Below are 26,982 nucleotides of genomic sequence, written 5' to 3' on the forward strand. Positions count from 1 at the left end.
TTCCACATTGGACAGTTACAAAGTTTTTGACTATTATAAAATTCACATTTTTCATTATTTTTTGACACCATTCAAACTGTCCTGATGTGTTCACCTCCATCAATGGTGTGAAAAATACCTTTTTCAGGGCCAGTTTGACTCATGGCTGAAAAGAAGTATGAAGTAAGAAGTATGATGAATGAAAACGACACCGTGCTTAGTTGACAATGATAATGTGCTTCCCATTCATACTTTTTTGTCAGTGTTACTAACCTACTGAAAATCCATGCTGATGTTCACTAAAGGGATATTTTACTTTCATTTTGAACTCTCGTAGCTCTGTAAGAGTTCATTGTTCAGACATCAAAATAAGTGTAGCTGTTGGATATAGTGACAACAATCTTAAAAATGGTTTGAAACCAAATATTTTTTGTGTGCATGATATTCAAATCTATGCAGAAAATCTTGAACAGCAAATAGCTACACAACTATTCCAGCTTTTAAAATGTATACTGCTTTTCTTTCATTATTTTTAAACTGGGAATACTGAACATAACTGAATATAAACTGTAGTGAAATAAAGTTCTTCAGTGTCTCAATTCATCTTCAGTGTAATATATCATTCACTGCTACATGTACAAGATGCAAGGAGCTCTTACTGCTGGTGGACAGTGTGACGTCGCCCTCTGTAGGACTTAAAGGGAATAGACTGTTTAATGGAGGTCTTCATAAAATACCAACTTTGTACTTAACGCCACAAAAATGCTTTTTTTTGTTGCTTTTGTCCTGACAGCAGTGGATTTAGAGTGTGAAATGAATCCTGGATGAGAGTGTAAGCATGTGTTTAAAGAGAAAATACTGCAGTTTTTCTAAATTAGTCCAACATACACTATGATCATGATGTGCATGTACAGTGAATATATTTTAGCTGGTGGTGGTTATGTGGTCATTGATCATGACACAATAGCTGCCAGTGGTTGGAAAAAAACACTATGGGTGTTTTACTCTTTCTTTTAAACTCATTGCACTATTTGCTTTAACTGAATGGACAGACATCAACTAAACTAATCATCAAAGTGTTTCTTTCATACTGTTACATTTGAATTAATCCTGCTCAATTGTTGTGGTTTAGGATTTAGGAATATTAAAGATGCAGTGTGTAAGATTTAGCGGCATCTAGCAGAACATACTTGGCAGAAATAGAAAACATTATTATTATGAGTATGTTTTAATTAGTGTATACTCACCTGAATATAAGAATTGTTGCGTTTTTGTCACCTTACATTGAGCCTACAAATGTATTCTTACGAAGAGAGCAGGCTCCTCTTCCATGTTGGCTGCTATGTTTCAACAGTTGCCCAGAGCGGACAAACCAAACATTGGCTCTACAGAAGCCTTTGCCAAGTTTTGTGGCCAATGAAGGATCACCTTCACCAGACATGTCGAAACTATTCCGTTGAGGGTCGTGTGCCTGCAGGTTTTTTGTTCCAACCAAAGATGACACACGATTCGACCAATCAACTGTCTGAAGACTGAGATCATCACGTCCACGGCTAACAACAGGCTCAACTCTTCACAACTGGCATGATGTTGAATTATTCTGTCACCCAACTGTACAAACTCCAATCCCCTCTCCTCTTCCCCAGGACTAAGCTCGGCATCATGGGTGATGGACCTTCATATATGGGAAGCCCTCCCTGACCATCTGAGGGCTCCACAGACTATTGAATTTTTTAAAAAGGACTTAAAACATTTATTTTTAGCAGAACATTTGACTTTTAATTAACGCTGCTGGTTGCTGCTTTTATGCTCTTATGATGTTTTACTTTAGTTTTTTTTTGTTTAAACCTGTTTTATATTGATGCTTTTACCTTGTAGCACTTTGAGATTTGCTTCAAATGTAAAGTGCCTTAAAAATAAAATGTATTATTATTATTGTTTGAGGGGGGTTGGGGGGTATTCAGTAGTTTGCAATCTGCAAACTCAATACTAGATGCCACTAAACCCTCTGCACTGAACTTTTAATTTACATACTGTATAGAAGTAAAAACAATACAAATCTGTGTATTTATTGCATTGAATTAAGTGGTGTAGTGAGTGTTTTGACATGAGTAAATGGTAAATGAACTACATTAATACTACTATAGCACCTTTCTAGTCTTCCAACCACTTATACTGTATGCCAACATTAATCCATTCACACACACTGATGGAGGAGGCTGCCATGCAAGATGCCAACCTGCCCATCAGGATCTTAAGTAATCTAATACTCACTCACACACTGATAGCACAGCATTCAGGGGAAATTTAGGGGTTCGGTATCTTGCCTAGAGACACTTTGACATGCAGACTGCAGGAGATGGGGATTGGACCACCGATCTTCCAATTAGTGGATCCGCTCTACCTCAGAAGTTACCAGATGAAAGGGTGAAATTTAAAAAATAAAATAAAATCACTCAACAACTCCACAAAGCGCTACGTAGGCTACAAATGTCATTTTTATTATTATTTTAAATAATGTCTAAATAAAGGGACTAAAGACATGCTCGTGTGACTTCTTCCATTATCAAAAATATGGTGTGTGGGGTGATGTTAGGCAGCAGAAATCTATCCAGGGAGGGAAGCGTACATCACAGGGTGAGACCGTTCATCTGAAGACTGAAATGAATCCCACCAGCACCACGGACGGTGTTGGATGTCAAAAAGAGAGGGGGAGGAAGGGTGGGGTTTGGGGCGGGGGGGGGGGGGGGGGGGGGGCAGTGATTTTTACCAACAAAGTGTCACATTCAGAAAAAAAAAGTTCTTTTTTATATATAAAAACTGAAAGACCTGGATACATTTCTACTTTTCCACGTTCTTTTTTTTTTACTACAGAAATTAAAAAGAGAAGACATAAAGGAACACACAAAGGGGGGAAAACAGCTATTCTTTTTTTTTATAATCAACTCCCTTTGGTAAAAACTGTAATAAATGGTCTTGCATTTTTCTTTTTAATATACATACTAACTTTAGCCATTTATCACTAAAGTCCACAGTAAGCTTGGAAAGTATTACTAGCACAACAACACAGATCTGTCATAAAAAGTCTGAGACTATGTACAGTGTATTTACAAACGTGAGCGGCATGTGGACAGTCCTCCCAAAATGAGACGAGTGTGTGTGTGTGTGTGTGTTTATCTGTATGTGTGTGTGTACAAGCTGGTGTATTGGCGGAGGGCATTGCCAGCAACAATTTAAAAAGGTTGACTTCCGGGGCGGCAAGGATCATTTGTGTTAATAGAACTATATATAATATATATACACAACACATACACTGGAATACATGTCAGTATCTGACATCCACAAGATATACAATTTTACAGTCTGAGACCAAACAGTGTTGTGAGGCTAACTTTTTTTTCTCCTTTTCTTTTTACATAAGATGCAACAGTGCTTTTCGATCTTAACCTGACAACACTGTTTGGGGCTCAGGCACAGTTTCTAATAATGCTGCCATGTGTTTTTTGGAAAGAAAAAGTAACCCTCTTTCCATCTAGTGATACATACATAATTGTGATTTGGCCTTAACGCAGGAATGTCTGAACCAGATCTCTTGACTTTGTCGAGCTCCCCTCCGAAACCTTCAAATCTATGAAACGAAACTTTAGAAACAACATTTTTCCTCTTCCTGAATATAAGTGCACTTGTCCACCGTATAGTTTGTTTAAACGCTATCATAAGAGAAATCCCTGTGTGATTGATTTCGATGGAGCTCTTAACTCTGATGGCTTCAGACGAGACGGTCGAGTCAAAAGCTAAACCGGTGTGATAAAAGTACAAAAAGCACCACTCTGACGACTCTCACAAGCTCAATGTTCACGTCGCTGAGCCCTGTCGAAAAAAGGCTCAGGGAAGTTTGTCTGAGACATGGCTCCGAATGCTGGTAAGAACTCGGGTCTGCGACTGGGACATGGCCATTCCTAAGTTTTGGCACCAAAGGCCCTGCGCAAAAATGGGCCCAGCTAAAAACGCTGGTAAAATCAGTAATCCTGCCGCCCCGGGTGCAACGTACACGGTAGCTAGCTTAATTGTGCTCCCATGTGGGCCTTAAAAACACGTTTAATAAGTCCTCGTCCCCTACCTCTAACTCCTGACCTGTTTGACTTCAGACCAAACACCACCCAAAGAAAAGAGTCTCTCTCCTTGTCTCTTCCTCTTCTCGGCTCTGGTTGGTTACAGCGCCTTGGTGGGTGTGCTGTATTTGACGCGGTACTTGTTGATGTTCACGTAGTGGAGGATCTCCGGCTGGCGGGATGTGGTGCAGGGTAATAGGCCGTCACGTCCTTCGCCCATCAGCCACTTGTTAGTCTCGGCGTTCATGTCCCGGGTTACGTGTTCTTTAGCCCACGACTCCACCCAAGCGTGAAAGCGTTTGTGCAGTCGCGTGCTCACCCTCTCATGGGACTGTGGGGAACGGAGAGGAAGGTTATTGTCCTGTTTTTAGAAAACTCAGTGGGTAAAAAAAGATAAAACGGACATAGTTTAGAACTTGACTCTTAAAGGGGGACATATCATGCTTTTTGGGGTTTTCTGTTATTTCGAATACTGTTGGCTACAACATGGACAGATGTACTCAAGAAGTTTCCATTATTAGTAAATGGGAAGAACAAGACCTGAAATCCTACTAATATTTTTTGTTTATGTAGCTTCCAGAGCCGTCAGAAGTCAGCCAATCAGAACAGGGTGGGCTCATCGGGGGGGGGGGGGGGGGGGGGGCGGGAAAATGGTCATAATGGTAAAAACAATTGAATGAGAAGTGATACATTCTTGCTTTCCTTGGTCATTAATACTAGTTTCTAAACTGATTTTATCATTTCTATCAAAGTAAAGACCTACCACAAGCTTCAAATCTACCAATCCGGTTCTACCAATTCAAGGCAAAACACAATTGAATGACCACTTTAACCAATCATGTTCCTAACAGGGTGTTAAAGAGTCAGTATCTCCTGGTGCACGTTGCCTGTTTAAGGTTTAAGGAGGTTTATGAACTGTAAATCATGCAAAGATATTTCAGTATATAAATATATACCTTGAAATGTGCACATTACATCCCCTTTAAGCACTAAAGATGTCATTAACAATGAATCCTCAAGCTGAACTGAGTGTACTGATTCATAAGTGAGTGAATTATATGTAAAATACTGGACTTTGATTTATGGAGTTACAGATATTTTGCCAGCCTCCTTTTGACTAGATTTTAGGTCTGAGCAAAGATGTGACATCATGTTGCATATATACAGTAGGGCTGGGCGATTTGGCCAAAATCTTGTATCCTGATAACGATACCTATTGTGATATAGCTCATTTTAATACAATGAATAAATTATCTTTTTTTTGCAAAGTGAGGGCTGTATTAAAATTAGTTGCAGAAATGATTAGAAGCAGGAAAAAAGGGGGCGGGGGGTGAATACCTGGTGAGCACGCATTAGGGCAGTGCGTCTGTACATGTAATCCTCAGATTTAAAGACGTAGACCATCTTGTAGGAGTTCAGCTTGAACATGCACTCCATTTTCTCCTTTTCCAGGGATTTCTTGCCGCCCTCGCTGGCCTCTTTGTCCAGCTGCTCTCTGCCTTTCTGGTACTTCCTGATCCGCCTCAGATTCCTGGTTACGGGCGCGAAGACATACGTGATGAGAGTGACTAATGAGATCAAGCAAGAACGTGTCAGAACAAATCAATGAGAGTTGATTTAATCAAAAGGACTCATGTTCGACTTTTAAATTTGACTTTTAGAGGAGGAGAGGTATCAGACAGCTTATGCAGCACAATACTCTATAGTGAATTTGTTCACTGCAGCAAAGGTAACACCATCGCCAATGCATTTTACTATTTCTCTGTGCTTATAGAAATAAAGCTAGTTCAAAAAGGGAATAACTTATCTGGGAGAAAAAACAAATCACCTGATATGACAACTTACCTGGGAAGAAAAACTGGCTTCTGAGCGAGATGCTCCCTCAGCTCCGGAGCGGTTGAATCAGGGTTTAAGTAACGTCCAACATAATCAGACCAGCGCTGCGAATATAAAACAAGTTTAAGACACACATTCGGTGTATAAACTCTAATATTGCACCAGCATTACCAAAAGGTCCTTACTAGTGTTTCCACTCCAGCTGGAAGAGTGGACCCTCTTACTAGACAAAATGTGAAAACAATGACAAAACATTGCATTTATTTGCTATATATTAATATCATCATGTAAAAATGACGATAATAATCAAATATATTACCTATTATGACACAAGCAGCCAAAATGAGACGTTTTTAAATTCATTTTTAACTAAACATCATTCGCTGCCACTAAATGTCAGTGTGAGAATTCATAACCAGCCAGAAGCCAAGGACTGTGGTTGGGACGTTGCACAACTCCTCATCATTTTGGCAATTTATTGGCTGTCACAGAGGTTCAAATCGATTAATAAAAGTTCTAAGTAGCTTGTAAAATAGTGAAAATGCTGATGTATGTAGTGTGGCTTTTGAAAAAAAAAAAAGTTATTCCACCAAACTCTTTTCTCACGAGGGAAACTTTGAAACCTACAGCCAGCAGTGCTGTGAGACATTAAAGTACTCTCAGGTGTGTTTCTTACCTCGGCCTCCATGGGCTCGTCGGAGTTCTCCTCATCCGTGTCGAGCAGCTCCACCATGAGCTCCACTTGCCTTCTGTTCCTCAGAAACATCACCTGAGGAAATGACAAAAATGTTGCATGTGACAGTGAAATTAATTCAGCGTGAGAATTAAGAAGCTAGCGTGTCCCGAGGCAAACCAGACGACTGAAATATCAATATCTTCGGTTGCAATCGAGAACCCATCTTTCTCAGAATTTTGTCTTATTTTAGTTCTTCTACTCATTCTGCATTTAAATTGCTAATAACTGTGAAAGTACAGAGAAAAACAACTTAGAGAGAATGATGATAAAACAACAGAGAACATAAAAACATTATGTAAGCTGTATTTTGTGGAACATCTCTCTTCATTTTTACATCCTGCTCGAGTGCACACACCGGCCTGATGTAAATTTTTAATGTTACTGTCGCTCCAGGGTGATATACTTTCTTCAAAATTGGATCCTTTGGACAAAAGTGCTTGAACTTGTGTGAACCGGGTAGGTTATCAGCTGTAAAATGAAGCTTTCTAAGTAGGTCAAATGGAAATTCACATGCTGGTGGCAGGTGGCCTTAAGCAGCTTTACACACTGCCGACAGTAAATGAAAGCAAGTGGCAACTTTTACTTTTTATTGCGGTAGCTTGGGTGTCCTGATGCTCTAGGTGTTAAGGTGCAGACCATGAACTACACATAATGCACAAAAATATTTTAAAGAAATTATGTAAGAGTAATAATATATGCTGCAGACAACATATTCATGTTTATCAACTCAGCTGCTTTGTTAACGGGCCAGTAAAGGCAACATAACTGACAATGCTGAGTTCAGGCACTTGTTTTTGACTTTCTAATTTGTCACAATTCCTGTGGGTGGAGAAGATTTATTGGTATTGAATGCTCCCAAGAACCAGATTACAATCAAATATGGGGAGTGGACAGTCAGAGTTAGTGAAGATTGAATGCTCTCCTCTGCAGCAAACAAATGTCTACATCTAGATCAATTACAGCAATTATTTCTGCATTTCCTATTTACCTTGAAGCAGTTCTCATCAGACATGAGCTGCTCAGCTTTCCGCTGGTAGATGGCCTCTATGGAGCTCCTCGACGATTGTGTGGACATGGTTCCTCCGCTGGCGCCGTTAGCGGTTTCTGCAAGGTAGAGGTCCGTTACCTGGATACAGATGTCATCACTCACGATGTGCTGGAGCTGGGAGGAGAGAAGCAACAGAGTTTGATTTTTACACAACTATTCAGAAGCAGAAGAGCTAATGGAGGATTCGACAAGACAAAACGACACTAGAAATCTGGAGGGCAGAGAGAACAGACGCTTACCTGCCGGACGATGCTCTGGATGAGCTTGTCCATTGTGAAGGCGGTGTAAGCGTGAATGGTGAACATTTCCCTCAGCGAATCCTCGTATTGTGAAGCCTCCATGTTTCCGTCCAGAAGATTCCGAACCATTTCCAAAAAGGCCGAGTAGTAATCTTCCACCTCGATGTCCACTGGAGACAAGAAGAATAACAAATCAGACGGCCAACAAGAAGACTGCCGGGATTTCAAAAGAATCACTTTTGACAAGTAGTGCTCATTTTGGAAGCAGTTACATTTTCCGAATCTGAGTCTCCTGTTCAGTGCGGTAAGTTTTTGTACCATAAAAATGCTTCTAAAATGTTATCTAGGAAAAAGAGGAACGTGCATTATGTGTCAAAAAGCTGGAAAATGAATCAAAAGTCAAAGAGGAACTGTTATAATTTAAGAATGTATGCTTTGTGCCCAACTGGAGAGGCAAACAAACACAAAACAGAATAACTTAAGAAGAGGAACTCACTGGGCTCCTTCAATCTCAGCTGGATGGCTGGATTGTCGTTCTTCTCCTTCTTGAGTCCCAGGACTTCCCTCTCCCAGTCTCGTTCCCTGACCTCCTCTTCGATCTGCCGCTCCGCCTGCCCGTACAGCCGCAGCAGACGCGAGCACAACGTCTGGTGCAGGCGCAGGAAGATGTACCAGTTGTTGTTGACGTAGAAGAGGTTGTAGGCGTCGTCGCAGTCGCGCAGCTTTTGTGCCGCCATGTTGCTGAACAGCAGCTTGGACTTAGAGGGGCTCCCGCTGCCGGGGATGCCGTTGTGCTTTTTGGAGGCTCCTTCCTCCAGATCCATCTCCTCTTCCTCCTCCTCCTCCTCTACGTCGGAGAGCTCGCCGCGCTGAGCGAACAGCATGTCGGGGATGAAATGGTAGATGATCTGTTTGATCTTGTATTTGTCCTCCTTCTGAATGCTGGTCTGACGCTTGACGTGGTGGATGATGAGAGCCGCCGCGTCCTCCAGGATCTGGCTGTCCTCGTATGCCAGCGTCAGGTGGGGGCCCGTGGGTGTGGTGGCGTTCTCTTCAGATGCCTGCTCCTGGCGCTGCAGAGCAAAAAACAAGATTTTTCGTGATTCCCACCTTCATCTGAGGGTCTGTTCCTACTATGATTTGCAGTTTGTATTATGCCACTGATAATGTTTAAATAAATCACTGAGAAGGAAAACTCACCTCGTCATAGATGCTTTCGATTTCATTCAGCAGGGACTTGGATCGAAGCACTTTGGTGTCGTTCTGTTTGAAGTTGATGCCTTGATGGTCGAGAGACTTGAGGTAATACTTCTCGTTCTGATCCCTCCAGATCTTGTTGAAGCCTCGCTGGGCTTCCCGCCACTCCTCCTCCTTGGTCTTTAACCTGAGTGGAGAAGTCAAGAGTTATGTATGTGAACAACCTCTCAGTGAAAGGCAGCCACTCGTTAACTTCACCTCATTACAACGGGATGCAGAAATCTGACACACTGCAACATGATGTATGTCATGTAGGAGCATTAAAATAAAATACTGCTAAAGAAGTGACTTCTTGTCAAATCTTTCTGCCGTGATGCAGAGTGCAGACTATAAAAGCACCGTTTTTAAATCCACCCCTCGCACATCATATTGGCTTTTTCTCTCCTGTGTGGATTAGTGGACTCATAAGCTGCAGCTCATAGCCTCGGTCTGGGCCCAGAAGACGCTGGTGTACACACATTTACTACTGCATGTAAACAGAGAGCTTGTAAATCCCAAACGTGTGCATTAGTGTATGTGCTCCTTACTGATGATTCACCACACTGCAACATGATCAAAGCCTTTAACCTTCAAGTCAAAGAACAACCTCAACAGAAAAAAACAGCTTTATAAAAAGGTAAAAGATAGGTCAGACAAAATAAAAGGTAATACATGCATCATTGAGGCTGTGTTTCGACACCCACCTCTTTAGCACAATGGGGACAGAAGCAGCAGGATTTTTCTTCAGGCCATCGATGATGTCAGGTGCTTTGTCTCCGTATATCCTCTGGATGGCTTTTCGGTGCACGACTTCTGAGGAGCCGCCCAGCGTGTTGTCCAAACGGAACTTGGCCTGCTCCTCGGCAGACATGCGGGACAACTTCCGCTGTACCGTCTCCAGGACTCTGATGGTAGCCAGGTTGGTTTCCAGCACCACGTCCAGCTGCAGGGTGGAAAACACATGCCTTTTATTATCCATTACTGTGCATGCATATTCTTTCTTTTTCATTAAAAAGCTCACAATGTTCCTTGATTAACAAATAGTCCCATATTTTACTGTTAGCCAGCTAGAAACCTAATTAATTCGTGGAGAAGGAAAATGTAACATCTACTGTAATAAAGGTATTTTTCAGTCTGTGATGATGTCATCTCATCACGTTGTAAATGCTTAATATTTCCTGCTCACCTCAAATCGTTCATCCTCACATCTGTAGATGTGCTCCTCGTACTGGGTCTTCTTGGAGCTGACAAAAGTGGAGTCTTCTGACCACGAGGGGAAGGAGACCCAGGTGTCATTTAAGACCTGGACACAACAGAAACAAACACTGTGTCATCTACTTATTTACCTAGAAGTCTGTGTGTTTTTCTGCACCTCTTTTCAAACTAAAATACCCATATCTAATCTACCATGTATGAGGAAATTCTGCAAATCACCAGATTTTTTTTGATTGGATAGACATGAGATAGCTGGAGTGTCCATAATCAATCAGTCTCATATGATTTAAAACAAATGCTGAGCACTCAGAAAACGGACTAGTGTGAAATCAAAGCAATTGAAGTCATGCAGTTTATGACTTTTTCTAAAATTTCTGGATGTCTACTCTAAACTTTTTCTCTCACCTCTTTACAAAGTGGAGTTCTGCCGGTACATTTGGGCTGCTGGTAGCTTTTGGGCAGGGCTCTGTAACTGGAGCCTAGCCTCTTACAGGAAGCATAATCAATCTCCATGGCGATGCCTTCTGTGGCCCGTTCCTTAGGGTATGTTTCGATGTGAGACATTTCTCGATATCCCAGGAAGTTTTTAAACCAGTTGAACAGCTCAGGGAATTTTCTGTTATGACACAATTAAGTTAAATAAAATTATCTATGAGAAATACAACGTACTGTGATAAATTCACTTATCTGATGTGTTCAGAGCGATAAAAGAATACTCACCCTAAAAAGGGCAGCACCAGCTGCACCAGTTCAGCTCTGGAGATCACCTCTTGATTAAAGATGACCAGACACCGCAAGAAGTTGTCGTAGGCCTCTGCACTTCGCAAGGCTTTACGCACCTTCAAAGGGAAATAAATGTTAAACCATTTCTCTCAGAGCTTACTGGAGGTACACAAAATGTGCAAAATACTTTTTTAGTACAACTCGACTGCACAACAAAAACTTTATTACTTTGAGTGTAGAATTTCATGCTGACTGTATTGATTCAGTAAACTGTGCTGTGAGAGTGAAAGGTTTGGCATTTTTTTTGAGAATGTTTATCTTCTGCATAGCTGTTTTATTATATTTGTTAGTATCTGTATACTTTTTGCATCATTTTATCAATATTACTTCACTTTTTAAATATTTGGTGCTTTGTGAACCTTGATTATTCAGTTATGTTGGTAACCTCCATGTGTTATGTTCTATACGATGCTGCCATCTGTATCTCAATTAATATTTTCCTGTTTAAATAAAAAGGTATAAAAAGTCATATTCAAGACTAAAATAGTAAAAACTACCACAAAGACTTGTTTAGGTCCTATAATTTAATTAAGAATCTTTAAGAATTCATAAATTATACTAAAAATAATATTACTACAAATGCTTTTTGCTTTTTCCAGTTTCTGTTTTGATTTAAAATGCTTCCTTCCTGACTTATAGATTTGTTTCTTTCCTTGCCATGTTAATATTTTTCATTTAATGATATCATTTATTTCATATGAACAAAAATGGATTTCAACTAAAAACAGAGCATGCCAAAAACTCACCTTCTCGAAGAACAAAGATTCTGTCCCGACTCCATGCTTGCTGGCCTCTGCCACTGATGAATCTTTCATATTCAGTAACTTGGGCTTCTTCTGTAGCATTTTACCAAAACGGAGATAAGAAGACATAGGTACAATAATTACGAAACAATACAAACAATGGGAAACAAAAAAACAAACAAAAACATGGTAATAAGTGCAAACAGGAGCTTGTATACCTTCACGGGGGGCGTGCTCCCTGGAGCTGGATGCCGACGGATCTGGCATCCGTTCTGATTGGGCCTCTGCTTGTTGTTGAGCTGCAGCTTTTTGGCGGTTCCACCATGATCGTTCCGCACAGACTCGGCCTTTTCAGCTGTCGTCTTACTTAACAGCTGAAGAGAAACATGATATGAACAAAAGAGCCATTAAAAACAGCATATACTAAAACTCATAATTGTGACATATTTGAATTATAATAAAAATAAGATGGGTCTACTGGCGTGGTTGAACTCACCACTGAACTGTTTGCATCGGGGAGAAATTGCCCAAACTCTGAGAGAAGATCCTCTTGGTTTTTGAAGAGTCTGGCCACCTGAGCGTACACCTCCTGCTCCGTGAGAGCCGGGGTGTAGTTCCCTCCTGCCTCCTTAGCGTTACGCTGCTCCTTCTGTGGAGAATAAATACATCAAAATACTGTGAAGTGACTGCTGAAATATTCACTACGAAGTTCTTACACTCCATAAATTCTTATGGGCAAGCGCATTGGATCATAAACTCTGTGAAATTGTGACCCAAAATTCCCTTTTTTTCCATTGTGTGGCCCATTCACTGCTGAAACACTGAACTACAACTATTTGGGACAAAAGAAAATCAAACAGACAGCAAATGGTGTATGCTGAAGCTACATCTTATTGTGCCTAACCCTTTTTTTTTTTAATAACAAAAGGTACCCTCAGGTAAATCATTAATTAATATTTGTTAATTTAGTTATGAAACTGTTTAAAATACCCCCACTGTTAATTTTAGGAAACTTGTCAAAAAACATTACAATGCATTTTTTATATATATTTAAAGCCTCTATTTTCTGTATAGTATCACTTTGGAGTTTATCTGCAGCTGCTGACCTGGTACGTGTGGAGGATCTCCAGGAAGGCTTTGTAGATGTCGGGCTGGCCCTGGAAGCGGTTCTTGATCTTGTTGACGTAGTTAATGGCGTGGTTGAACTCCACTGGCTGGTTGTTCTGCATGGGTGGACCGGCGGGGGTCCCACTGAGCGGCGGGTGGAGCTGCATGGGCGGGGAGCGGGGGGAGGTGTATGCGGGGATGGACGGATTGCTCTGACTGCTCGGCGTCAATGCCTGGGGCTGAAGAGGCTAGAAAAAGGGGGAGAACATTGGAATTTTTTTGGGGGGTATTTTAGAAGATGCTGTGCAACAAACGACATGTAAACTTCTTATCTAGAGTTTTGGCTCTCACCTTGCTCATCTTGGCAGGGGTCGGCTGCGTCAGGGGGGGCGGAGCGCTGGTGGTTGCGGTAGGCGGTAGCTGGGGTTGGTATGGGGTAGGTGGTCCTGTTATGGGGATGTTCTGGACTGAAATGCCATGCGGGGTGATGTGGTGGATCTGACCCGGCGTTGTCACGTTGACCAGGTCGTTGGTCTGGACCTCGATCTTGTAGCCGGGCGGCAGGAAGGTGTTGAAACCCATTATGAGGTCGGGGTGACCTTTAAAAAGCTGCGACACTCTGCTGATGACCCCGGGGGTGTCGATACTAGAAAGAGAAAAACAACTTATTTAAATCCACCTTACCTTTAAAAAGTGAGAATTAAAACTTATTTCTATATCAAACTACTATATATAATCAACTTAATCTTCCATTTAACAGACATGTATTTCTTGGATTTCAAGCTCAGTTTTAATGACATTTCTAGATGCTTTTAATGACCTGATCACATCTAGATCTTTTCTGTCAAGAGTCATTTAAAGTTGAAAGGCTATAAGAGTATAATTCTAACTTTAGATTCAGTGACTTTCTACACATTATGAATTCAGAATTTTGTCACACTTTTCTCTTCATATATTTTTCACAATCTGACGAGTGTCTGTGGCAGCAGCTTTCTTATATAAACCGTCATCCCACTACGGCTGGGATCTAAACCCAGAGTGTATTCAAAAGCTCGTAACGTTGTGGGTCATTAAGAGTTTAAGCAAACTAAAAGCGGCACATACTCTCTAAACTGTAGCAGCCAGCTGTGATGGGGATAACAGACCGGTCGCTCTCAACGAACGGCAAATGTGCCAATTATTTTTTAACACTTTCCATCATTTTTCCAGATCTGAGTATGTCTATTTTATAGAGTTTCTGTGATACATGGTGGACCATTTACTTTAGAGAATATCAAGCAAAAACACATGAAAAAGAAAGTGCGCATGCCAACAAAAAAAAAAAAATCACAGCATTTTTAAGTAAAATCAAAAACAACATCCTCACCTTTGAGACTTGAACTCTTTCATTATGTCCAGGAAGTCATTGTAGACCTGAGGCTGGTTGCCAAACTGCAGTTTCACTTGGTCCAAGTAAGACAAAGCATCTTCCACCTTTGGGAGAGAGAAGAAGGAACGTAAATTTCATCAATCTGGCATCAATCTGTTTTTTCTGCTACATACATTTGACATCACTGCACTTAATCCACCATTAACTATTTGAAATCCTCATTCTAGGAGAACTCTTCTAGCAATACAAAACCAGCATCTGAGCTTTTTGCTTGACTTGCACACATGAACGGGCATATGTCCAATTATAAACCTAGAAGATACATTTTGAAACCTTGCAGGACACTAGGAATGAAGCAGTACATTTATCAAGTCTTAAAACTTTAATGACAATATTTCAGCTTCAGTATATTAATGATTGTGTTTTAATGATTCCCCATGAAACATGTCCTGCACATTAAACCATATTATTGTGTAACATGTTATTTTAAAGGACCAAAACAAAAAATGCTGGTAAATTCTTGCCTTGTAAGATTCAATAAACAACTGATCACTATGAGAGATCCAACAGAGGCATTTAAATGCAAATGTGGCTGATTGATTTAAGGAAGTATCAATAATGGTAGCTAGTGGAAGGAATTAGTTTGCAGCGCTGTAACGTACATACATAATTAATTTTGGTTTCTGATTCTCTATCTAATATAATTCCACGTTTAAAACCATAAATTCATTACTGCTCATGTGTGACGGGTTTTATTGGAAGGCTGCTTGGTCTTGTTTTGGCCTGGGGGCAACTAACAAATTAAAAAAGTCTCTAAAAAAGTTTAAGAAACAGTTCAGTGAGGATAACACGCAGACTGCCAACAGATTTCAGTATTTTCTCCACTTTGTAGAAAATAGATCCCGATGAAGAGGTTTCGCAACAGTTTGTGGATGATTCTGACTAATCACGAAACTGTTCCTGGAAAAAACATGACTGATAATTTCACCAAATTCATTTTTCAGTGCTTTGCAAACCACATATGAAACTCTACTGATAATCATAGCAATGATGATGAACTTAAAACTATCTGCATGGCTCGATGTTATTGGGGGTAAATGTTGTGGTATGGCTGTAGCTTCTCTCTCTTCTCACTGCTTCTTCTTCTTGTTGCTGCTGCTGCTGCTGTTTGCAGCTCTCTGCTTCTCCCTTCAGGCACTCGTTTTGGTTTGGTTTAGTTATGCTGCCTTAGCTATTTCTTTTGCTTTCATGCACACACACACACACACACACACACACACACACACACACACACACACACACACACACACACACACACACACACACACACACACACACACACACACACACACACACACACACACACACACACACACACACCACTGATCCCACTGACTCCCACGCCTCATACTTCAGTTACATCCTTTAATTTGGTTTAATTTGTTGACATGAATAGCTTTTGATAAACTTTGACATGGTGAGTCTTTAATGAGTCAAGATATAACAACAGGAACTCGCAATTTAACTAACCAGACAATGTGCACAAACTACCACCAGCTAACCATGTCACTGAACGTTTAAAAGGGCTAAATATACACACATTTTCATCAAATCTCAAAAAATGTGTTTTTCAATAACTTCTTTAGCATTTAATCTCCTTGACATTTGCTAAAGCTAAAGTGTCCGACTGACCTTTAGCCTCTGAAACTGCTGCTGGCCCTGCACGGAGGCCGGAGGAGCAGTCGTGTGGCCGTGCCCCAACATCACTGCGGGCCCGTGGGACTGGACTGCGGGGCTGTGGTGGTGGGACCCCGCGTGGACCGCCGGGCTAGGGGTGTGTCCATGTCCTCCACTGTTCTGAGCCACAGTGGGAACCTGGGAGAGCAGAGCCGAGACTGTTATTGGAGTAGCGGAGAATACGCGACACTTACCTAAACATGTCTCCTTAAAACACACAGTCCCATAACTTATTTAACATGTATGTTAATGGAGTTCAAAGTCAGTTTTAATGACATTTCCAGATCATTCTTAATAACCTGATTGCATCTAGATCTTCTCTGTCAAATGTCATTTAAAGCTGAATGGCTATAAGAGTATAAATCTAACTTTAGATTCAGTGACTTTCTACACATTATGAATTCAGAAACGAATAGTAATACTCTGGTAGACAGCTGTCAGCTTGACTTAGTCATGTTTTAAGTGTACAGCAAGTTCTTTTCATGAAAATAAGGACATGCTGAAAGCTTCCAGATGGAAAAAAAACAGAGCTTCAGTCTCTGTATCTGTAACAGATGAGATTTACACCCTATCATATTAGTAAAACTTCTCTATATACAAGATTACAAGTTTCTCGATATCCTCCATCAGGAGAAAAATGACTCAATGTGTGTGTGCAAGATATTAATATCGCAAAGAGCAACGATATGGACGATATCAAACAACACCACAAAGCTCTGTATGAAGAGTGCATAAAGACACAGTCAGATGCAAGTACGTCTCCGTAATTCAACATCTGCGTGTTTGTTTGTAGTCTTGTTTGTTTAGGAAAGTAGTAAAAAAGAGTTTACAATAAAGAGTTTATTAGGTAAGTGCTGTCTACAATAAGTGCTATAAATCTGTGAAGCACTGTGTCAAAGTAGACATTACAGCAACATACACTTTTATTTATTTTAAATGTATTTATTTTAATGCAGCCAAAGACTTAATTTTCACTGTTACATTTAAAATATTGTTAAAACATTGTTGCAGAAAACTGTTTATTTTTTTCATTTCAATGCAGCTTCAGACAGTTATTGATCTGTTGTGATTAATAAACTATTTTGTACATTTTGGTATTCGTGTGCTGTTTTGTTTAAGAACGATTCATTTTTACTGTTACTACATTTTACATTTCAAACAAGTGTGAAATCAGTCATATTGCATCGATATCGAGATATTTGGCTTCAATATCGAGATATGATCATTTGTCCACATCGTGCAGCCCTGCTCTGTAAGAAGGGGATGAAAATAAGGAGAGAGAACCGGATATCAAAACAACAACAACAACAAAAAAACTAACCTGGACAAGACTTTGTTTTTCTCTGTTTTATGGATGACTATAATACTATGTCTGTTTATAGTTTGCATCACCTGTATGGAGTTCTTGCACTGCTTTGTCTAGAAGACATTATACAGGATGTAATTTGTGGAAGAAATGATGTATTTTGATATCAATAAAAAGTTAATTACAAAGAAACCCAAAAAACATCTCTATATATGCAGGTTTTAGAGAGATTTGCAGTGGATGAGTTGAGTGTACCTGGTATCCCTGGGGGACGGAGTACTGGACGCCTGCTGTGGGCTGCATGCTGTCAGTCACGGCCTCATACACAGCTGGGGCCGGAGCCGGGGCCAGGACACGATGCTGGAAAGCCTCCGTGTTGCCAGGGAGGCGCCGCTGCTGGGACGCAAAAACCGTTTCCTGATCCTCCAGTCGCCGCTTCATTATGAACTCATACTCGTGAGAGCTGAGAGACCTGGGAATGAAGAGCAGCATATGGACCTTATTTAAAGACTGGCAAGACCTCGGTGAAGTTATCAGAATCCATTAAATCAGCCTCTTGATTTCATTCAGCAAATTGTTCAGAGGAACATGTGGCAGCAATTTCTGCGTCGACTGTAAAAGTATGAATAAACACGGTGCCAGCGAGCCACTTATGTTGTTTGGCTGAGGAAGAGAATCATTACATAGCACCTGATGATAGGTATAACAAAACACCCAAAGCTTTTAGCAGCACAATGATGAGCCCACTCATTCAGACCTCTGATTTCTTGTCAAATGAAAACACGTGTTATGATTTTGTGATGTTTCTTTGTTTAGGAACTACAGCAGTGTTAACCCTGAGAGCAGGTGAAAGCAGTGTGTGTCTTTTTTTGCGGAGTGACTTAAAAGTGTCTGATTACACTTGATGATGTCCTGGGTCACTTTAACAATGACAAGACCGGCCTAAAACTTAAGCTACGCCCTGCTGTACGGGTAACAACAGAGCAGCAACGTCACCACCAGATCATCAAAGAGATGGTGGAGCAAAAGCATGAAAATGAGAAAAGTTTGTGTGCGAATTGAACTAGAGGAGGGGGGGGAGTTTTAGGGGGGAAAAAAGCAGTTATGAAGAAAGAACATACAAGACATGACAACATGAATGTACAAGTTTTTGTTCCTTTAATGGACTCTCTCTGTTTTATTTTGCATATTTTTATATTGCTTCTGTGAATTGTGTGCAGTTAATTTGTTGTTTAGTATAATGAAGTTAAATCTGATTTGATAAATGGAAAGCTTTTGTTTTGCTGTATGTATATTAACAACTGACTTTTCTCTTGTTTTTCATTTAGTTTTTTTGGTCAAGCACCTTCTTTATTTGTCTTTCTGAATGTGCGCGTCCAACACAAACTTTTTTGCTACCTATGAATAAAAATAGAATTGCATTTCCTGGGCTTGGTGGAAAAGTAGTGTAAATGCAACAGGTATTGAAGAGTATCCCTCAAATGTAGTTATCAAAAACTTGTGACAAGGATACGTAATGGAGGCTGTGATATTTTACAGTTTAACAATAAACTTTATTGTATAAATACATAAATTCGGGCACTGAAACACCATTGGGAATTTAATAATTATAATTAGCTATGAATTATGACAACAACATATGCATATATTAAACTTGAACTAAGAAGGCTTCAAATATACATAAAATGCTGCCTACATAACTTAAAAAATATATTTATATACATATATGTTGGCATACATCAGACGTCATATTCACTGATACCAATATATCTGTGATAGTTAATTTTTGCCTGACTAATATATCGGTCGGGCTCTAGTACTGAGTACAGTTATATTTATACTCAGTTTGATGTGCTACTATGAAGAAATTTTCATGCTTGGTGAAAAGGAAATGAACACGTATTTAAGATTAACCCTTTCCTGCATAGTGCTCACTACAGTGGACAGCTATTCAAAAGCAGTTTTCTTATATATACACACATGATGAAGGATTTTAATGGTATAGTTGCACTTCGACCACCACAGTGGACACTAGTGTGTCATCCCATACACTACCACTTCATCTGCAGTAACCTTTTTTGGTTGTAAATCAATTGTTTTTGTCATGATAATGTAATTTGATGAGAAAAAATGAAGTTCAATTTTTTTTTCATGCATGCTGAGAAATAAAAAAACACAATCCTGCCTGAGGTTATCATAATTCATACATGAAAGGATAAAAATAAAGATAAAAAAAGAAAAGAGAATATAGTTAATCTCATCTGTTATTTTTGAAGAGCATTCCTTACAACCCCTTTAGAAACAAAGTGATAAAAGAATATATTTATACCATATATATTTAGAAAGCTTCTGATTTTACCCCCTCTTTCTTTCTAAGTTGATTTAGTGCAAAAGAGATATTAAAAAAGCACGTCTTAAACGATTCTAAAACGTTAACATGCACTGAGTGTAGTTGCAGCCTCTGCAGCCAATGAAATCTACAGACACGCTACGTCACCGATGCAACAAACAGGTGCTGTGTGGGATCTGTGGGAGTCACAACTTCCTCCAGACCCAGAGCACCGAGTCCCAACTCCTCTCAGTGAAAGACGAAACCGGGATAGAATAAATACACCCCGCTATATAAACCCCCCCTTTTAGTATCGAGCATGTGACATAAAAAAACAGGCTGTCAAAGTGACTCGTAAACACTTCCTCCAACACAGACCTCGCTCTCTTCGGCTTGTGTGTGAGGAGGTGTATTTATTTATTTATAGATTTTGAAGGGGGTGTAGGTGGTTTGTAGCATTTTATAGTCACGTACAGGTAAATACAGACATCTCCTTACATGCAAACCACCACCACAGCAGCTCCTCACACTCATACCCCCTTTTTTTTATGGCCTACTAAAAACACCCCAAGCACCGACCTCGAGTTACAGCACCAAGCCCGCCATTTAAGAGCATGGCGCAGCAGGAGGAGGAGCAGCAAATTACACCCCTAACCGTGTCAAGCAGGTAAGCACATATCACAAATACTACACTGTGTTTACCTCACCCCAATGTAAAAGTATATAAAGGTGGTTTGTTTTTGTATTAACTTCACCCATAACTTGTTTGTCGCTGCTTGGCTAATGTAAACAACATGAGTAGCCGGAGCTAGCAGGGGAAGCACATGCAGCTGTAACACACATTGACCTGACAAACAACCTGAAGCGAGCATAAGATATCGATTTGTTAGAGAGATCATATGTGGTGCAGATTACGAGTGAGTGACATGTAAAGAAATACTGTTTTTTTTTTCTTGTAATTTACTCAAATCGCCTGGTAACGGTTGCTAGGTTGCTAGTTCTCTTGAATGAACTCACCCCTCTCTCCCTCTCTCTGTCTCTCTCTCTCTTCTAAATGGCAAGCCCGAAGTTCGTAGATGATGCTTTTGATATAATCCGTCAACCGCTTACACCTCCTTGCTTGTTAGGGTGTAGGAAAAGGGACTTATCGGTTCATTAAAAAAACAACAACAACAACAATTCAAGCCGTGTGTGAGAGCTGCAAAGTGAAAATCTCCCCGAGAGAGGAAAACAATCTCCGTTCGGTTAGCCGTGGAGCAAGGGGGCGTGGTTGTTTTATATGACCCCGCCCCCGGTGCACGCTATTGGTCAATTCGTCCAGAGGCTACGCAGAAGGGCGGGGCGACGGGTTCCGATTGGGAGTTCGAGCTGTCAGGCAAGGAATTGACGTACAATTTACCTAGTACGCCCATTTTGATTTGAAGCGCGACAATGCCAGTGAGGAGAGGAAGAGAGGAGGAGAGGAGGAGTGTCAATGGTTTGTGTGATGAAAATTGCTGCACACTTTTCTTACTTCTCCAATACTTTAGTACACATAAAAAGACCCTAACCCTCAACTCACTTACAAATTATTAATATTTATAAACACTCACAGGCCTAACCTGTGCAATCTTATTCAATCCAATAAAACAGCTCTGCTTTAACACATTCTGTTCATATTCTGACTCATTCATAAATTCCCCATCAGTCATTAATAAATTGATTATTCCTTCTGAATCTTATGGATGAAAGACATTCACGATCACAATTCTATAGAATATAAAGAATATAACAACATGTTTGAATGCTGATTTTTAATTTTTTTCCCCCAGCTGCACAGAAATAAAGAAAAGATGCAATTTATTTCCATTTTTGTAAACTGTGGGTCACATTAGGAAAGGTCTGGCTAAAATAAATGTGTATAAGGTGTTTTTTAACAGCTTTCAAGTGTATAAATTTGACCCTGAACTGTATGTAAGGATTAAATTCTACATTTATGAAGCTTATACATTTTCAGTTTTTGTTAACATTATCAAGAAGGTGATAGTTCTGCTTTATGTTTATTATTGAGGTCTTAGTGAGTGTATGAATGATGTTCCTAATATTTTGTCCTCTCTATTAACATACATGACAGGGGCAAAATATTACGAACACCAGTAAATATAATGCTCCCCAGTATGCCACTACCACTTAGTATGACCTCAGCAATAAACATAAAGTAGAATTATAACTTTTTTGACAAAATCAAAAAAAGTAGAATTTAAGGCAGAGCTGTGGTATTGGATTGAATAAGATTGCACAGGTGTACCTACTGAAGTGGTTGGTAAGTGTGCATTTCATTCATTACTGTATATTTGAACAGGCTTTATATACTGTATTATATATAGTAACATGTCTTTTTTAAAAATCTTTCAGTATCTCAGCACTTTATGCACTCTTAACACTTTTGCACTATTTGTGTGCTGTTTACAGTGCAAAGATATGTTTCACTGGTAGACTTTGTGTGTTGTTGACCTCTTGTTGTTTCTATATTTATGTGTTTATGTGGTTTTTGCAGCCACTTGCTTGTGCATAAAAGCGATGTTATGTTATGTTTAATTATCTTTGTTGTAAGTACGTCAAGAACCACTAAACCAGAGTCATAAATTCCTTGTATGCATAAACATACTTGACCAATAAAGATAAAGATTATTCATTTTGTTTATAATAATAATTGTGTTAAGAATATGTATTTCTTAAATGAAGTGACCTTTCCTCAGTGAAGCATCGGTCTCTTTGCAAACTTTAAAGAGCGGGTTCACATTTTGTCAAGTCTACACATTGAAATAAGTTGTTATCATTCCTTTTGGATATGAAGATCCCTTCATAATATACTTACAATGTAAGTGATGGGGGCCAAAATCCACAAGCCTCCTCCTGTGCAAGAATATATCTAAAAGTTTATCTGAAGGTAATATGAAACTTCAGCCGTCCAAGCGAGTCGAATCAAGAAGATATCTTTCAGCGTTGCAGTCTTTTCAGTGCCAAAGTCCCTCTTTTTGTTACTATTTTCCCACTGCAGCTCAACAGGGAAACACTGTCTAAGGAAACACAAAGAGGGAATCTGATGGTAAAAAAGACTAAATGTGGCAGATATCCACTTGATATGATTAACTCAGACTGCTGAAGCCTCAAATAAGCTTCAGATGAACTTTTAAATGCATTTTTGCACAAAGTGACTGTGGACACATTGAGGATTTTTGTCCTAATCACTTGCATTGCAGATCTATTAATAGCCAGTATGCAGAGGAGAAATGATTAGAGGAAGGAAAACCTCTTTCAGTGTTCATATAGGGACCTGACTGTTGTTTTAAGACTTCTTTTAAGTAGGAAAAACTGCTGACATGCATTCTAGGACATTCATTACATCACTTATTTATCATTCAATAATGTTTTATGTCCTCTTCCACTTTGAAAATTAAAAACCTCATCTGTATTTTGATTTGTTACATACTTAACACACACCCGCCTCATATGAGAATAATATAACTTATAATTTCATATATAAAATGGAAATATTGAAATACTAATTGAATACAGAATTTAATTACCTGGATTGTAAGATAAATATTAACTATTTTACTGATTGATAGCTTGAAATGAGAAATTACATTTTCTGGATGACACCGTAAAAAGATATTGTGATTAAATGACCATCGACATTTTTTCTTCTATTTATTGTCAATTTTGTATGAGATAATTTTGAAGAAGCTATTGATTACGATGTTTTGTATGTATGGTGACTTGTTGATCACATGATTAATTGGTAAAACGTGCTTAAGAGAAATGGAAGCGGCTACAGGCTCCATCCTGATGAAGGCAGGAGGCAAAACATTTTATAAATATAATCAATTGATTATCAAAAATCTCATTTTGTGAAAGCACCAATAGTCATCCCTACAATATTGTCACAATATCAATATTAACGTATTTGGTCAAAAGTATCTTGATGTATGATTTTATTGCCCAACCCTACTAGGTAGCAGGGTATAGTTTATTTAGAGTAAAGATGCATCAATCCTACTTTTTCAGCACAGATATTGATAGGTAGTCTTTGGGTATTTGGCCAATACAGAGGCCCATTGTCACCAATACTCGATCCAGCTATCAGTCAGTATCAGGCTGATATCAGATTTAGTTCAGTTTGGTAAGATTGTAGTTATGTTTTTGCTTTTTTTCTCCCCTTATTAACTTTTTTGAGTGTTTCTAATATTCTTATGTGCAATTCCCTATCTATCCATCATCTATCTATCCATCTATCTCTACTTCCTGGACTTTGATGACACGTGATTGAAGGAGGGAGCGACTCTGCCCCTGCACTTGTGTCCCTCCCTCTTTACTGGTCATCGCAGCCAATCATGGCGCGCAACAGTCATTACAAATCCCCAAAAGGTGGAACCTCCAAAATAAACCCTCGCCCACGACAGGCGGAGCTGCAGCAACCAGCCCGGGATTCCTTCCTCGGTCCAGCCAAGGCACAGAGACTTCAGCAGCGACCGTAGGGCTGCAGCGCGCGCGCACCCACACACACACACACACACACACACACACACACACACACACACACACACACACACACACACACACACACACACACACACACACAGAGCACTCCCCCCAACACAATTACATACAGCTGATTTTACTGCTTTCAACGCACCACTGTAAAGACTATTTCCCGGCTGTGACGCAATGGTTTCTTTTTTTAAAGATTTGTGCAAAAGCATGCAAGACAACAAGCTGCTTTGCTGTGGGGTTTGGAGACCCCCCCCCCTCGCAACAACACCGGACTGCACGGTTTAGGAGGATCAACGAGCCCCCCCCCCCCTCCAAACAGCCAGCCAGCCAGCGTCGGTCGACGTGCGTAATCGCCAACTGCACACTCCAAACAAAAGGCTTTATGGCACTAAAAAGGCACACTTGGCCGGACGCGGTGAAGTAGCCGTGGCCTGTTGGCGGCTATCACTGCGTCGCGTCTCTTCTGGGCGGCAAGAGCTGCTCCAGTTGCCCCTTTATTAAACAATGCCAAAGTCAAACGAAACGGGAACTACGGCGTCGCTGTATGGAAACATCAGCACGCCATTCCCCGCGTCCCCCTCCACCACCAACACAACCTCCTCTCCAAAAAAAACAAAAAAACGCAGCCCCATTTTTTTCCCTGCAGAGAGGACGACTGCGCGTTTAACAAATCATATTCTTTGTTTACTTCAAACAGTCGGGAGTAAAATGTCTAACCTGCCCTCCTCTCTCTCTTTCCCTCCTTCCCTCCTTCCTCTCTCTGTCTTACAGATCCATTTGCAAACAAGCGTTACATGCTCACACAACGCTGCAGACAAAATGTTTCCACTTCCAGACAGCGGGGAGCCTCATATTCCCATTACACAGCCCCGGGGAGATTGTTTACTAGCCGACTAAAAATGACGTCCTGCAAATTTTGGCTATCTACCACGTTATGTTTTCTGGCTATTCTGTTGCCGTTTACGAGCATTAAAAAAAAGCCCCCCCCCCTTTCTAATTCATATAAGGACACAAAAGGCACGACTGACAACAAGAGAGAGCTCCCCGATTCAAAATAAACACCGTTCACGTGTTTTAGCAGCAGTATAGTTAATATTATTTAGTTTAAACAGCTGTTACATACCCAGGAAAAAGACTCCTTACTCCGGATTCGTGTTTGTAACAAAATCTTTGGAGACGCCCCCCTCCGCTGGCATTGGCGCACAACACAAGCCACGTCATTTTGTTTTAAATATCACCCGCTAAAAAAGCCCAAAGCGAGCATCATCACTAGAGCTGCAGTGGCTCCATCAGATGGAAACTGTGGAGGCTTGAATATCGTCTGTGCTCGAAGGGCTTTCTCAGTGATAGAAAAGTGGATCAGAAAGAGATATTCCACTTTTTATTTGACTGATTCTTTTCAGATTGTACATTTAAAAATCAATGAATAAAATATGATGCATTGCTGTAATAAACTACACAGCAGTAGGTCTTTATAAAGGAGTTCAAACTGGCCTCACTTAATGCTTCTTACTCCTTCATGTTTTAGTAATAACATGAATCCAGTTATATGCATTTTAAACAGTAGTAGCTACTTCGAGGAGGGCTGCGGCTGATGTTTTATTTTTATTATTAATTATGAATCAGCTGAATACATTATTGATTAATCATTTAGGTCCATAAAAAGGCTTTTACAGTGTTTCTTTTCTTTGACAAACGGCTCACGACCAAAATATATTGAGCTTACTCTCATTAAAGACAAAGAAAATCAGGAAAATGTGAACCAGCTGAAAATTGTACCTAAATTATTATTAAAATTGTGGCATATTATTTTTCTTTCTGTCAATATTAGAAAACTACTATAAATATAATGTATAATAGATGTCACAGAAGGTATTTTTCTGCATTAAGTACTCTTTTAATTTTTAATGCTGTAAGTACACTTTGTTCATATTACTTACACACTTTTACTTTAGTAGCATTTTCAGTGCAGAACATTAACCGGTAATAGAGTATTTTCTTACTACTTGTCTTACTACTACTTCTACTATAGATGTACTATAGTAAAAAAATACAATATTTGTATTTAATTTACATGTATTTAAGTAGAAGTCCAAAGTAACATCAAATATAAATACTTCATTTTGAAATTATGCTTACAGTACTTGATTAAATGTGCTAAGTAACTTTTTCTCTGCTGAATTTTTAATTATCAGCATATTTAATAATTAGCATAAACACATTTTTGATAGTATGCAAAAATCCTAAACTCTTCGTCTGACTTACTGCAGGAAGAGGATAACTATCCTAACACACCAGAAGAAATTATAAGTGACTCGATTTTAGTCTAATCACTTATAGAACTCTTTCCTAACAGGCTTTCCTTGTAAACTACAGGTGGTGCTCTGTAGCTGGATTGCGTTTAATGGGAAGCCGTTTGCAACAATCATTGTTATTAAGAGTGGCTAATGGTTGAAACCATTAAAGAAAGCTTTTACATTGATTGCAGCCTTGTACCTGAAGGGCCGTGGGTGTAGATTTGTACTTTTTTCACTTGTATGCTGTTTCACTCAAAAAAAACAAAGCAGCAAGCTGAGTTTAGTGGATTAAGATGTATTTCGATGATAACACAAAAAACCCTGTCAGCACCAGATGATGGAATATTGACGTTTGTTAACTTTATTTTAAATAT

General features: G+C 39.7%; 1 protein-coding gene across 5 annotated transcripts; it reads right to left on the reverse strand.

The window, feature by feature from the left end:
- Positions 1–2,442: 2,442 nt before the first annotated feature.
- Positions 2,443–25,471, reverse strand: sin3aa (SIN3 transcription regulator family member Aa). 5 transcript variants are annotated; one of them, XM_062420131.1, is made up of 21 exons: positions 25,435–25,470; positions 17,702–17,918; positions 16,096–16,278; positions 14,401–14,507; positions 13,386–13,680; positions 13,034–13,282; positions 12,424–12,576; positions 12,146–12,301; positions 11,931–12,017; positions 11,122–11,240; positions 10,807–11,017; positions 10,373–10,489; positions 9,891–10,129; positions 9,151–9,334; positions 8,447–9,023; positions 7,951–8,120; positions 7,652–7,825; positions 6,604–6,696; positions 5,937–6,031; positions 5,430–5,622; positions 2,443–4,422 (listed from the first exon to the last, which is right to left on the reverse strand). In XM_062420131.1, the coding sequence occupies exons 2-21, from the start codon at positions 17,885–17,887 to the stop codon at positions 4,192–4,194; spliced, it is 3,819 nt and encodes a 1,272-aa protein (XP_062276115.1). In that variant the 5' UTR covers positions 17,888–17,918; positions 25,435–25,470; the 3' UTR covers positions 2,443–4,191. The 5 variants fall into 5 exon arrangements, with proteins under 5 accessions (XP_062276115.1, XP_062276114.1, XP_062276116.1 ...); XM_062420130.1 differs by having other exon boundaries at positions 11,931–12,020; XM_062420132.1 differs by lacking the exon at positions 25,435–25,470 and adding an exon at positions 20,793–21,275 and having other exon boundaries at positions 11,931–12,020.
- Positions 25,472–26,982: the final 1,511 nt, after the last annotated feature.

This window comes from Scomber scombrus, chromosome 6, assembly GCF_963691925.1.
Source record: "Scomber scombrus chromosome 6, fScoSco1.1, whole genome shotgun sequence".
In the NCBI taxonomy this organism is placed as follows: domain Eukaryota; kingdom Metazoa; phylum Chordata; class Actinopteri; order Scombriformes; family Scombridae; genus Scomber; species Scomber scombrus.

What these genes read in the sequence shown, in the direction of transcription:
- sin3aa (XM_062420130.1), bottom strand. Translation starts at nt 17,887, where the DNA reads ATGAAGCGGCGACTGGAGGATCAGGAAACGGTTTTTGCGTCCCAGCAG. An exon ending in CTGGTGCTGCCCTTTTTAGG is followed by an intron (nt 11,018 to 11,121) that starts GTGAGTATTCTT and finishes GTGTCATAACAG; the next exon opens with AAAATTCCCTGAGCTGTTCA. An exon ending in TCCAGAGCATCGTCCGGCAG is followed by an intron (nt 7,826 to 7,950) that starts GTAAGCGTCTGT and finishes CTCTCCTCCCAG; the next exon opens with CTCCAGCACATCGTGAGTGA.